Below are 12399 nucleotides of genomic sequence, written 5' to 3' on the forward strand. Positions count from 1 at the left end.
CATGGTTGGAACTGCTATTCTGAAGGGCAAACAGGTGAGCAAATGAAAACAGACTCCCAATTTCAAGCACGAACAACCGTGTACTAGAGTAAACTGGCACGTTCTGCCAAGGGCAAGAGGTACGAGCCAACCTCTAAGAGTAAATATGCTCATCTCAGGACCTGCCCCGGTGAAAATTCTGCTTCCAGGGAGAGTTCTAAACGGTTGGTCGTAAACACAGACCTAAGGAAACAATTCCGTGTGAATTCGGAATTTCTCAAAGTGCAGCAAAACACTTTTTGTCAACATTAAAAAAGTTTATTAAGATCACATTTTAAGACTTTTTTTTTTTTTTTTGCTACAGCCAACTGCGTCTGTTTTCTAAATCAGGCAAGAATTTTTTGAGAGTGAGTCACTGAACTTGCTTATGTAAGGCTGAGGTGCTTCTCCAGCTAACCGGTGATGAGAGTTAAGCTCCTCTTGGGATCAAAACAATTAAGTTAAAATACATTAGCCCACTGAAGATCTGGTTACCACAGAATCAAGGAATTCTGCAGAAATGCTCTCCTACAGAAAGCCATGGGACTTTGTTACAGGGTAATTAAACACTGCACCTGTATGGTGTGGTATTAAAATGGACCAGCAACCTGGCCTTAGATGGAAGCAATCCTGCATGGCTAAATCCCACAAATTCCTTTTCTTTCTACTCTGAGGCACAAAAAAAACTTACTGTGACATCTGGGTGATATGGAAACACTCTCTTTATTTCCCAAGAAAATAAAAGAGAAAATTAGCCAAAATCAATCAGTGCCAAAATACTGAACGTAAAGATAATGCAAGGCTGGAATCGTGCGCTTACAGAGTCATCTGTGAAAGGTCGTCTTACCTAATCAGCAGCAGGTAACAAATTCTCAAAAATCTTTCTCCAAAAGCCACGTGAAGACTATTTTATAGTGCACTTATTTGATCATCCGGAAGAAAAAACACAGTAACCACTTTCTAGTGTACACCCTCCCTCCAATCAAAAATCCCATCTGTGCAGCAAGCAGCGTTCACGTCCTGGGTGTCGTGAAGAGCTCAACCGCCACCTGAGCAAAGTTAAGAATGACGACGCTTAACTCATGAAAACCTCATACTTGGAAAAAATGAGGATGAGAAGGTCTGCAGAGCTTTAGATCATTTAAAGTATATAAACGTTGAGTGTGGTCACAGAATGGACACTTAACCCCATGTGTTTTTAGTTTTAGATGTAAACAAGGGCAAGTGACAATGACAATAATTTGAGCAGAAACAGAACCTCACATGAAAAAGAAAACTTGGCACCAAAACTCAGGATGTAAAATGAGAGAAGAAAAATAAACTCGGCATCAACATACTCACGTGCGGTGCTAGAAAAAGCGCTACGGGCGCACAGCAGCTGACATGCGTTATCTTACAGACGGAGCCTACATTGACAAGTTGGTTATGTAACAGACCGTTCTAGCCAGACCCCTGGCACGCCTGCCCTCACCGATATCTACCCCGTGACCGAAAGAGCAGTGATTTCAGATTCTGACCACTTATGTAGCAAATATATGTAAAAAGCAAAGTAGGAATTAGTAACAAATTATTAATTACCACCAAGTGTGATAAAATACGATCCAAGAGTGTTCAATCCATTCACAGGAAAAGGGAAAACTTCTACTATGTCCTAAATGCTACAGCATGTCAGAGTAGAATTAATAATCTGGCTCACTCTCAACTGGAAGAAAAATAAGTAACTTTAATTAATTCTATGCCCTTTGAGGAAAAGGCATTTTATGTGCTAGGACTACACTTTACCGCAGGAGCAGCATTACAGGAAGCAAAGGAGATCGAAGTATATAATTTGGGGGACTCAAACTAAAAACGTTAAACTACGAAAGTGTGCAGCATTAAAAAGCGATTTGCACTTTAGCTTACTGGCAAAAGTGACATTTCATCTAGCCGTTAGGGCGAAATAACCACATACGCAACAGCAATAACAACGATGACTCGTGTTATCTCCGGGCCAAAGACGCGTAACTTTTGGCTAGCCGGCTCAGGCCAAGTATTCCTCCTAAAACTATCTCAAGGTCCAGTCAAGGGAGATCGCCATGTGCAGGGTCTCGAGGGAGTGGCTCCTATACTGAGAAGGGAAAACAAACTGGCACTCGAGGCCATGCTCAGTCACACTTGGTGGCAAAGAGACACTCGAGGGTCCTGTAACAAGGACAGAATCGTAAATAAAATGATCCCATTGTGAAAAGACACCTATTAAAAAAAGGACAAGGTCAAAGAAAGATTGACTGGCTCAAAGGACTACGCTACCCGTTAACGTGAACAAAACCAACCCTCAGCACCAGGACGCTCAGCATCGAGGAGAGCACTGTGCAGAAAAACAAGGCCCTGAAAAGACCCACCTTTAATTATTCGTTACTTCAATAAATGACAGTTGAGGGACCAAACCAATTATTTTATGACTCTGTATTTTATAACCAAAGCTTCTGTTTTTAAAATTAGAGTTTTTAATTTAAAAACAGCTAAGAAAATGGCATCTATAACTTTGCTTTAAAGCAATCCATTGAAAATCATCTCAATTTTTTTCAAGTGTCTAATATAGTCATCTTATTTTCACATTACCATTAAGTCATAACTACATGTGAAGTCCCTGCAATGTAACAGTTAATACAGGTCATATTCGTAACACTAAATTGCTATATAAGTAAATGATCCAAGCCCAAACTAATGTCTAATCTTAGTAATATTTAATGAAACAGAAGCTAAGATACCAAGAAACTAATGACTGCCCCTGGTGTTAGGCCTTGCATTAACTTACATGCTTCTGCTGACCAGGATTTATTTTCAATATTTATTACAATACAGAGTCCAAACAATGAAGTGGAAACCAAAGGGTTAAACTAAGTTAGTTTTGTGGGTTTTATTTCTCCCAAAGTCTAAAGTTTCACATTTCCAATTAGAATAAAGTGGTTTATAATTAATTTTTATGAAATATTCAAGACAGTCAAAGTAAAACAAAAAAGCTGGTATTATTTTGGTTATTATAGCTCTATAGCTTACACTCAACATTTAAGGGTGAAAACCGCATCCATTTTGTTAATGCTGTGAACTGCAGAAGAAAAATTTTTATAGTAAATCTTTAAGAGAAAGTTAATACAAATGAACTTAAAACCTAAACTAAATGTATAATGCCATGGCTAATGATTTGCATACAAGATCACATTTATATATGATTAATATACTTAAACGTTAACACTGCTCTATCAAACCATAAACAAGCCAGTTGATATAAAATGAGCTAAAACAAGGATATTCTAAAATAATGCCATCAGTATCAAAAACTCAGTGAGTTTGAAGCCATAGTTTCATTTTACAATGAATTATAAAATCATTAAGTCATAGGCTTTAAAACCTAAGATCTCCTCACATCTGCTAAAAGATAAGGAATTCAAAATTTAGAAAAGCTAATTGCAAGAATTTTTTGTGCCAGAGAGGCCTGAAAAGATATTCTAATCCAGTTAAAGGCACTCGTTTTGAAATTAAAACTCGGCAAGAAAGTTTGAAGACTTGCCCACAGTGACACAACTACTTCGTGGCCAAGTCAACAATGCCAGGTGTCAAGTTTAATTAGTGACCTACTCTTTCTACACGAACACACTTTTTCTCTCTCTCATGGCAAGTGTTGTGAGGGCTGCTGTGATTAAGCCCCCTCCTGCTGGTGCTAACTCAACCCACACAACAATTTGCTAACGCCAACTGCTCTAAAAAGCACAGTCATATTACTAACAGTAAAAACAAAGCTCAGAACGTTTGCTCGCTCTAAATCCTGTCGCTAGACACAACACCCGTGACTCGTCTTTGGTTGGCAAGAATAAATGAAGGTACTTACTCGACGTGAGCCCCGTTAGCCACCAGGGCACTGACGCAGTCCAGGCTCCCAGAGCGAGCCGCCTTGTGAATGGGAGTCTCGCCCTCACAGTCCTGCGAAGACACAAACGACACACACACCAGTCAGATCCCACAGACCTGTGCATTGGGAGGGCCTCGCAAAGACCACGTGCCACCCCACCCTCTTTGACAGAAACAAGGGGAGCCGAACTCGCAGCCCAACAGAGAAAGGGAGCCGTGAGGAGAAACTAAAGCTGAGGCCAAGCAAGGAGCGTGCTCTCCTGAATTCGTAGGTTTACAACACAAAGCCCCTGGGGCCCTTCCAGCAGGGACAGCACCGTCCACTCTAGGGCAATGTAGAAAGCATGTTTCTGAACGCATTTTAGCACCAGCGATTACCCTCGGACAAGAAAGAGAAATCGAACCCTAACACCTAAGGCCTGGCAGGCCTCCCCCCCCCCCGGACGTTCCTCTTCAACTTGGATCGGAACCACACCCTACACAGGACCGCTGAAGTCAAAGGGCCCAGAAACCGGGAGGGCGAATACCAGCGCCACACGCAGCCAGCTTCGCAGACGGGCGACCCGGTCTCCGGCTTTCAGCACCAACTCCAGAGCCCAGCTGGGGCCCCGGGAAACAGGCTGCAGGACGGGAGACGGGAGTGGACCCAGGGGCCCCCGTGAGGACCGATGCTGTCGTGAAAAAAGAATCCCTTTACCCTGGACCAGTGGGCAAAAGAATCTTGAGTACAATTTCATCCATAAGCGCGCTGGCAAAGAGAAGGTCAAGAAAGACACATATGGATCAGGAGAAACTCGCTTCTGTGAAAAAAACTGATTGCGGACTTTCTGCCCGAGAAACGGTGACAGGCTACATGGCGCGGTTCCTGAGTCCGTCCATCAACACCCTGGCGTCGCTGGACGTGGACCTGACGGTAGAAGATCGACACACAATTAAGGGATAAAGGCACGAAGCCCGAGTGCAAGTGTGTGGCACCTGTAAAACAGGTCATTCATAAACTCAGGATGTGAGGAGTTCTGGCCGTGGTGCAGAAGAAACGAATCTGACTAGGAACCAGGAGGCTGCAGGTTCGATCTCTGGCCCTGCTCCATGGGTTAGAGGACCTGGCGTTGCCGTGAGCTGTGGTGTAGGTCGCAGACGTGGCTCGGATCCCGTGTTGCTGTGGCTCTGGCGTAGGCCGGCGGCTATACCTCTGAATCGACCCCTAGCCGGGGAACCTCCATATGCCGTGAGTGCAGCCCTAGAGAGACAAAAAAAAAAAAAAAAAAAGGACAATAAATCAATCAATACATCAATTCAGGATTTGCTCCTTTAGCAATGCATACACTCACAGGGGAGAGACACTGAGGTTAGGGGTAAAGAGTGGCAGGTGATCTAATACCTAAGATATAATATGAAAGATCCAACTGCTTCCTAGAGGGAAAAATAGGCATATTTAAACATAAGCTCAAAAGTGAGGTACAGTTCCAAACAGAACAGCCCCATTTTTGAAGAAAGAAACCCAAAATCATGAGGCTATCCAGGGAAACTAGTGAACTCAGACTTACACCCAACCCTCGTCTCTCAGAAGGAGAGGAAGTGGAGAGAGGGGGTACATTACAAGGACAAATGAAAACACACACACCAGCTGCCAGGAAAAGCAGAACTGAGAATTAGATGAGGTTTGCCAAACAAACCACCAAAAAAACTCAAGAAAACAATAAAGGACTTTCAAAGTCATCTTTGGAACAAAAGAAAAAAGGCTTTCTATCCTATTTCAGGAAGACGGTGGGATAGCAACAGATGTCAGAGGGAAAAAGCAAAAAACCACCCTCCTGTTTGGGTTCGACAGGAGATGGTCTAAGCTGGCGAGGGCAGAACACACACTATTTAAAGAAAACTGTAACCAAGACGGTGAGAGGAAAGAGCCATTTTAAGGTGACTCACAGATCTCAAGCTCACACCAGCCCTATTTCAAAAATACCAAAGAATTTGTAATATGATTCTAGAACTACCGTTGGCAAACTCTGAGTCATAAAGGAAAGTGGGAGAGGAGCCAGAAATCTGAAGACAGAGCAGTCACCTTGAGTTTTAATGAAGAAAAATCTTATTTCTAATCTAGTCACAAGAAACTAAAGGCAGTGTCAAATGCCAGCACCACTGTGGAAGGGTAGGAAAGAGATGACTTACCAAGAGTGACGCCCACGGCAGCCACTTTAGACATAAAAATAAAGCACTAAAAACTTCCTCTTCGGATAAACTTAGAACACGGAGCCCCAGAGAGCACATGGGAGCTGCACTAAGCCCTCGTGTAAGAGAAGCCTGAACTCAGAACGGGCCGTGATGAACACGCCGAAAGATCAAGACTAGAAGGGCATCAAAACAAATGTCTTCAAGAAAAGCTATGCCAGGTTCGAAAAACTGTGTGCGCACACAGAGCACGAAAAACCTGGACCCGGCTTATGTGGCAAACGAGCAAAACCGCCCAGCTCAAGGTGAGCCAACAGAAAGCCTACTGGGGCCTCGGGGTCCCCGGTGCCCGTCGCCGCGGTCCACGTGACAGCCAGCACGCCCCACGGGAGGCCCCGGCCAACGGAGGCCCTTGCAGAAGCAAGGCCGGGACCCTCAGACGTGGGGCGCGAGCCAGCGGGCTGTTTAAGCACGAGGGGGGCTGTGCGGAGAGCGGGACCTGGGACTCGGGAGGAGGGACGCCGCAGGGCCCGATCCAGGGCAGCTGGGGTGGGGGCTCGGACCTTTCATCTACGGAAAACAGGGAGCTGCTTTAAATCACTACATGGAAGAGGGGCTTCTAGATTTAAAGAGATCGAAAAGCAGCCCTAGACACTGCGAGATCTTTAGATCTCTCTAAATTAGGTGTCACGTAACAATTTAAGGAAAACTACCATATAGACATTCTATACCTAAACCCCCGTCAGTGCCGAATGCTAGCCCCTCCCACTCACGGCCACTCCTATTTCACTGATGAGGAGACTGACCCTCAGCCAAGTCAAGGACCCGCCGGAGGTCAGAGACCAGGCGCAGGACTGCCCCTCCCAGCGGGAGAAAGAGGGAGAGGGGAATCCACAGGCACCAGAGCCAAGGAGCAGGCGGCTCTGTGCCTGGAGCCAGGAGAGTGGAGGGGGTGAGCCCACCTCCCGACGCCAGTTCAGCACCCAAACCAGGACCAAAGCCCTGGGCGCTCCCCGGGCCGTCCTTTCCACTCCACCTCTGCCCTCCTGTCCCTCACTCCCCTCTGCCACGTTGTGAGCCGCTGCTTCAGCGCCTTTCCTCGGTGTGCTACAGGACACCCGGCCACTTCTCTGCGTCTGGTCGTCCGCCCCAACCTGAAGCCACACGGCCTCCCGCTGGCCAACTGCTAATGCTAACTTCAACCACACAGATGGTCACAAAGGATTTCAAAGTCGTGCTCTTGCTGGAACAGTTGCCTTCTCCCAATTATCTGCGGAAATGAAGCTAAGGCAGCCGTGAGCAGAGGCGCCAGGAAGCCCAAGCTGAAGGCCAGACTTCCCTGTTACCGGCTGTGACCCTGGGCACTCCCTGTGGATCCCAGTAAGTCACAGAACCGGCGAAAGCACTGCTACGTGAAGGGCCAATTATCCACAAATAACTCAATAAACACAGATTCCAGTTAGCCTACAGGTAAAGATATCAAACTCTAATTAAGGCCTCGATTTAAAACTCAACACCATGTAATTATAACTGGAGAAAGAAAACAGAAGAAACCCCGTCCCAGGGACAGTCCCTCACCGGTTTGTTAATGCTGGCTCCTGCTTGGATCAGCCAGACGAGGCACTGGGGATGGCCCCCGAAGGCGGCAATGTGGGCTGGGGTCTGTGCGTAACGCGTGGTGGAGACATCCAGCGTGGCTCCAGCTCGCACCAACTGCATCAAGCACTCCAACTTCGAGAGCAGCAGGTGAATGAAACAGGCACAAACGTCAGTACATTATTAAATGTTACACAAGCCATCATTCTAGAAACAAGATGAGCGGCACGTTTTCGTTACCTTTTTGTCTGTGTAAGAAAACACGCATTCCTTCCCAGTATTATACAGATTTTAAAAGGCTTATTTAAGAGAACTTTTTTTTGTCCTTAAAAGAGTTGGTGTACACACACAGAAATAAAGTCAAAATGATTGACACTATACAAATATAAATATTTTGTTTTTCCTATAACAGAAAAGGCTAAAATCAATGTAACATTGTCAATCACGATTGTTTAAAAAAGCCCAAATCAGAAAAGGCCAGATTGCACCTTCAAAGACTTTTATCAGAGCTGGGCTATGCCACATGCACACACTACTCTAATCAATAAAGACGTTACAGTGATTGGTAGATAAACCCTTCCCAGGTAGAGGGTTTTCTGCTGCCAGTGCAGCCAAGAGTGCTTACTTCAGGCGCAGCTGGAGCTGTGTCCTCGGGGAAGGGTGTGGAGCACAGGGAGGGGGCAGCACCTCAGCTTTTCAAACTGTTTGTAGAGAACCCCTGGCCCCAAGGGCCTAGAGCAGGCAGAGCTCTGGTCCAGCAGGTGACGAAACAAAGACACATGGGAGTGGAGACTGCAGCCAAGCCCCAGGATCACACTGGCCTCTAGGTACAAAAATCTATCACACTCCACAAAAACTTGGCAAGTGCCTACAGGGTGCCAGGCACACGGCTCCACCCAGGGTGTCCCCAGACTCCGGCTCCCAGGGCCGCCCCGGTTCCCCTCCCGGTGCACAATGCGGTGAGTGAACCAGCCAACAATCCTCCTAAGGACTGACCTCTAGTGAAAGGTAAGCAGCTACACTCGGGTCTCACCTGGTGTCTCTTCTCCTCCGCGATTTTAAGCCTGTCCTTGCAAAGGACAGACCGCTGCAATCAACACACCTGAGAGGTGAACTCTGACTGTCGGGGGCACTGGGATGCTGGCTGACAAAGAGATGCTTCCTCGGCGTGTTTTCAAATACTGCCTTTACTAATGTACCGAGCAAGAAACCACGGCCAGTGATAAGATGGCAGGTCTCAAGTACAACCAAAATGAAACCGATGAAAATCGCTTAGTATGCCAAACGGCCATTAATCTGCACATCAACCGAGAGCTCCCTGGACTCAAATTTGCTACCCGTGGGTTGGATGTAGGAAACCAGGCTTAGAACCCTGCGAAGGTATTGTTCAATACGATTGCTTGTAAACAGCAAGGTGTAATTAGTTTTTAAATAACATTTAGTCCTTTGGGAGCAAATGAGCCTCATAAAAAGGTTCGGTAACTTGTGCAGTTGGCACATTTCTAGGAACACAGCTTGAGACTTGGGAAGAGCCCACAACATGCTCAATCTCCGCCAGCCCCTGGATGGCCGAGCAGAGCGAAGGCTTAAGTGCATACAGAGGAGGGAAGAGTGGGCAGCTGGGGACCAGGAACTTTAGTCAGGAGTCCTGGCCTCTCTTCTGCCCCAACCGCCTTTCCTCCCAGGCTGAACGACACTTCCTTTGGCCCCTTCAGTGCCTGCGACTCCGTGGCCTTCAGGGTTAAACACAACTGAAAGCACGGAGGTTAACTGCCTCCAGTTACAACCTTTGATCTCTGAGGTTAAGCTACTGCTTGGTCTCCAACGTTTATTTACTACTCATGTTCCAGAGGCTCAAGAAGGGAATTCAGTTGGCTTTGTTTCGCGTGGTAAAACACACCTGCATGAAACTTACATTTTAAACATTTTAAAGCAGTGATGGCTGTTTTTAATCCTTAGAAATACCTAGAGGTACCCTGGGATGAGTAAATATTTTAAATGACCACTTGTAATGGGGCTTTAAGCAGAATGTACGAGACAGTCATACTGTGTCCTTCTCAACCAGGATAGGGAGGATCGGAATCAACAGGGGAGCTTAAAAAAAAAAAAAAAGCTGTCCTTGCCTATTAAAAGGATGTTTTTGCCTATAACACAAGGGACAATAGATGTTGCCAGCTACCTACAGTTTCACGTAAAAATAGAGCAAGACGCACTCAGCAGGGAGCTCCTTCCTCAGCGGCCTGCCCGCCTGGGGAAATCTACGTTCAGGGAGAGCAGGCAGGAGGGCCCTCACTTAGCCTGTTGTTTGCGGAGCCGGATCTCCCAGGGGCGCTCGGGCTCCGCAGAGGCAGCCGGGCTCCGCCAGCGCGCGTCCCAGGAGCTCAGGCCCGGGGCCGGCGGGCCTGCCTCACCCCCGCCGTCCTAACGCCGTCTCATTGCTTTCACTAAAATAAATCTGACTTCATTTGACCAGGGGACTCAGAAACTGTTTCCCAAAAGTGCTGCGAATGTAGCACCTTGAGCCAAGTAAAGCCACTCGTCAGCCGGGCAAAAATAAATCTAAGATTAATTCCATTTCAAGACGGAAATACACATTATCCCGCACGTATTTCCGCAAAACCATTTACTTCAACCCAACCTTATCACCATTTCAGAGGGAAAACATTTTGCAATGTCCCAGAACTGGGGGGCATGAACCTTAACCGTTAAAGTCACTTTGGAAAAGCATCGTGAATCTCACTTTGCGACCACTTCTCCGATCGAATGACCCCTCTCCCTGCGCAGAGGAGGAAATGCTGCCTTATCTTTCCGAGATTTAAATCAGCACCTCGCTCTTCCCGATTTTAAGATAAACGTCGCCGACGGTCACTCGGGCGACAGTTTACACAACCCCCCAGCTCTGAGCTGGCAGCACCATCACCCAACACGCCTTCGGCCGCGACCCCTGGGCCCGGGGAGCTAAGGGCGCTTCCCCCCGGCGCCCGCCCCTCCCTCAGAGCGGCCCCGGCTCCCGCGCGCCGCCCTGGGGCGCCCGGGCCTCCACCCGCAGGGGCGGCGCCTCCGGGAAGCCGGCGCCTCGGGAGGCCGCCCGCGTTCGAACTCTGCGCCGCCGCACTTGCGCCCCGGGCCTCGCGGCCTCCCGGCCTCCCGGCGCCGCCGCCGGGTCCGCTTCCGCCTGTCTCCCGGAAGGCCCCGCGCGCCGCTGGGGCGCCGACCCCCGCGCCGCCGCACATGCGCCCCGGGCCCCTTGGCGCGCCTTCGCCGCCGACTCCGCTTCCGCCCCGCGCTCCCGGCACGCCCCGCGCCCACCGTCCTCCCGACCCCCACAGGAAAGCCGCGGAAGATGGCGCCTTAAAGCGCCCGCGCCCACCTTGCCGAAGTGCGCGGCCCAGTGCACCGGCGTCCAGCCGTAGAAGGAATCCTCGGCAGCCAGGTGGGCGCGCGGCGTCTGCTGTAGCAGCGAGCAGAGCGCGGCCAGGTCCCCATCGCGGCAGGCGCGGTGCAGCGGGAAGCGGAGCGACAACAGCTCTTCGCTGGAGAAGCCCGCCTCCACACCCGCACCCGCTCCCGCCGCCGACATGGTCCGTCACCAGGGAGCGCGAGCTGGCGAGCGGAGAAGACGAGCCGGTGAAGACCCGAGAGGCCGCCGCCGTCGCCGCCACCGGAGCACAAAGGATCTAGAGCAGCGCCGCGGCTGCGTCCAGCCGGCAGCCGAGCCGAGCGCGCACGGGGGCGGGGCGAGGCGGGGCGGGGCGGGGCCTGCGTCGGCGGGGACTGGGGCCGGCGCTCGGAGCCGCGGGGCCTGGGGGCGGGGCCTGGAGCGTCGGGGCGGGGCTTGGAGCAGGGGGCGGGGCGGGATCAGGGGGCGGGGCCCAGGCCCTGTGGGCCGCGTGGGTTCTAGACTCCGGGTTCTAGACTCCGGGTTCTGGACTCCGGTCCAGACTCCAGGCGCGTCAGTGTCCTGACCTCCGTTAATAAAAAGCTCCTGGAGAATCAGGTTTGGGCTTTGGGCCCGATCCCCTGAGGTTTCGGCCGAACGCCTTTTATTCGACCAATTAATCTGGTGCTGCGTCTGCGAGCACCTGGGGGCGGCTCCTGCCCCTCCTGACCTGCTGTACTTTTCTGAGCTGGGCTGCACGTTTTTGAGAACCCACGGCCAAAACGCGAGAAACATTGTAGCATGCAAGGAAATACTAAATTGTCTTTCACTGACCGAGGATCACAGATTTTTTAAATAGATTCTTTTCTGATTATGACTTCTACGTGAAAATCATCAATAATTTCACTATCAAGAAATAACCAGTGTTAACATTTACAGATTTTTTATTGTGGTTTTCTAACTATATGGTTTGTTTCACTTGTATATATTCTTTTTCTTTGTATTTACTGCTTTCCTTTTTTTTTCTACAAAATTCTAAATCACAGTGATTGAGCTTTAAGTAGGTAACCAGATTTCTGGGAAGATATTGATGCATAAGATAGTACATTGCAGCATTACTTAATAAAACAAGAAATTAGAAACATAATGCCTAACGAAGGAAAAATGTTAATTTGCGGTATAAGCATGCAACACAGTCATCTATTCATGCAGCAAATGAGTTGAGTACAATAATGAATGAAACACACTGGGAAATGTTCTAGATACAGTCAACCAGAAAAAGTAGCAAGTATTTTGATTTAGTGAGCAATTACTAATGGATGAGGTGTAAGAATGACACTTAGAATCTG

The 12399-nt window shown here is 48.7% G+C and overlaps 1 protein-coding gene across 3 annotated transcripts in view; it reads right to left on the bottom strand.

Moving 5' to 3' along the window:
- The window catches only part of ANKRD10 (ankyrin repeat domain 10), a 32659-nt gene extending 21258 nt beyond the window's left edge, over window positions 1–11401 (bottom strand). The window contains exons 1-3 of one of the 3 annotated variants that reach the window (XM_047756329.1): window positions 11042–11400; window positions 7654–7806; window positions 3887–3978 (exon numbers count right to left, since the gene is read on the bottom strand). In XM_047756329.1, coding sequence (XP_047612285.1) covers window positions 3887–3978; window positions 7654–7806; window positions 11042–11251 — 455 coding nt within the window. In that variant the 5' untranslated portion in view covers window positions 11252–11400. Of the gene's footprint in view, window positions 1–3886; window positions 3979–7653; window positions 7807–8704; window positions 10724–11041 lie in introns of those variants that run through there. The other 2 variants (XM_047756331.1, XM_047756330.1) reach the window with 2 other exon arrangements.
- Window positions 11402–12399: the final 998 nt, after the last annotated feature.

This window comes from Phacochoerus africanus, chromosome 13, assembly GCF_016906955.1.
Source record: "Phacochoerus africanus isolate WHEZ1 chromosome 13, ROS_Pafr_v1, whole genome shotgun sequence".
Lineage (NCBI taxonomy): Eukaryota > Metazoa > Chordata > Mammalia > Artiodactyla > Suidae > Phacochoerus > Phacochoerus africanus.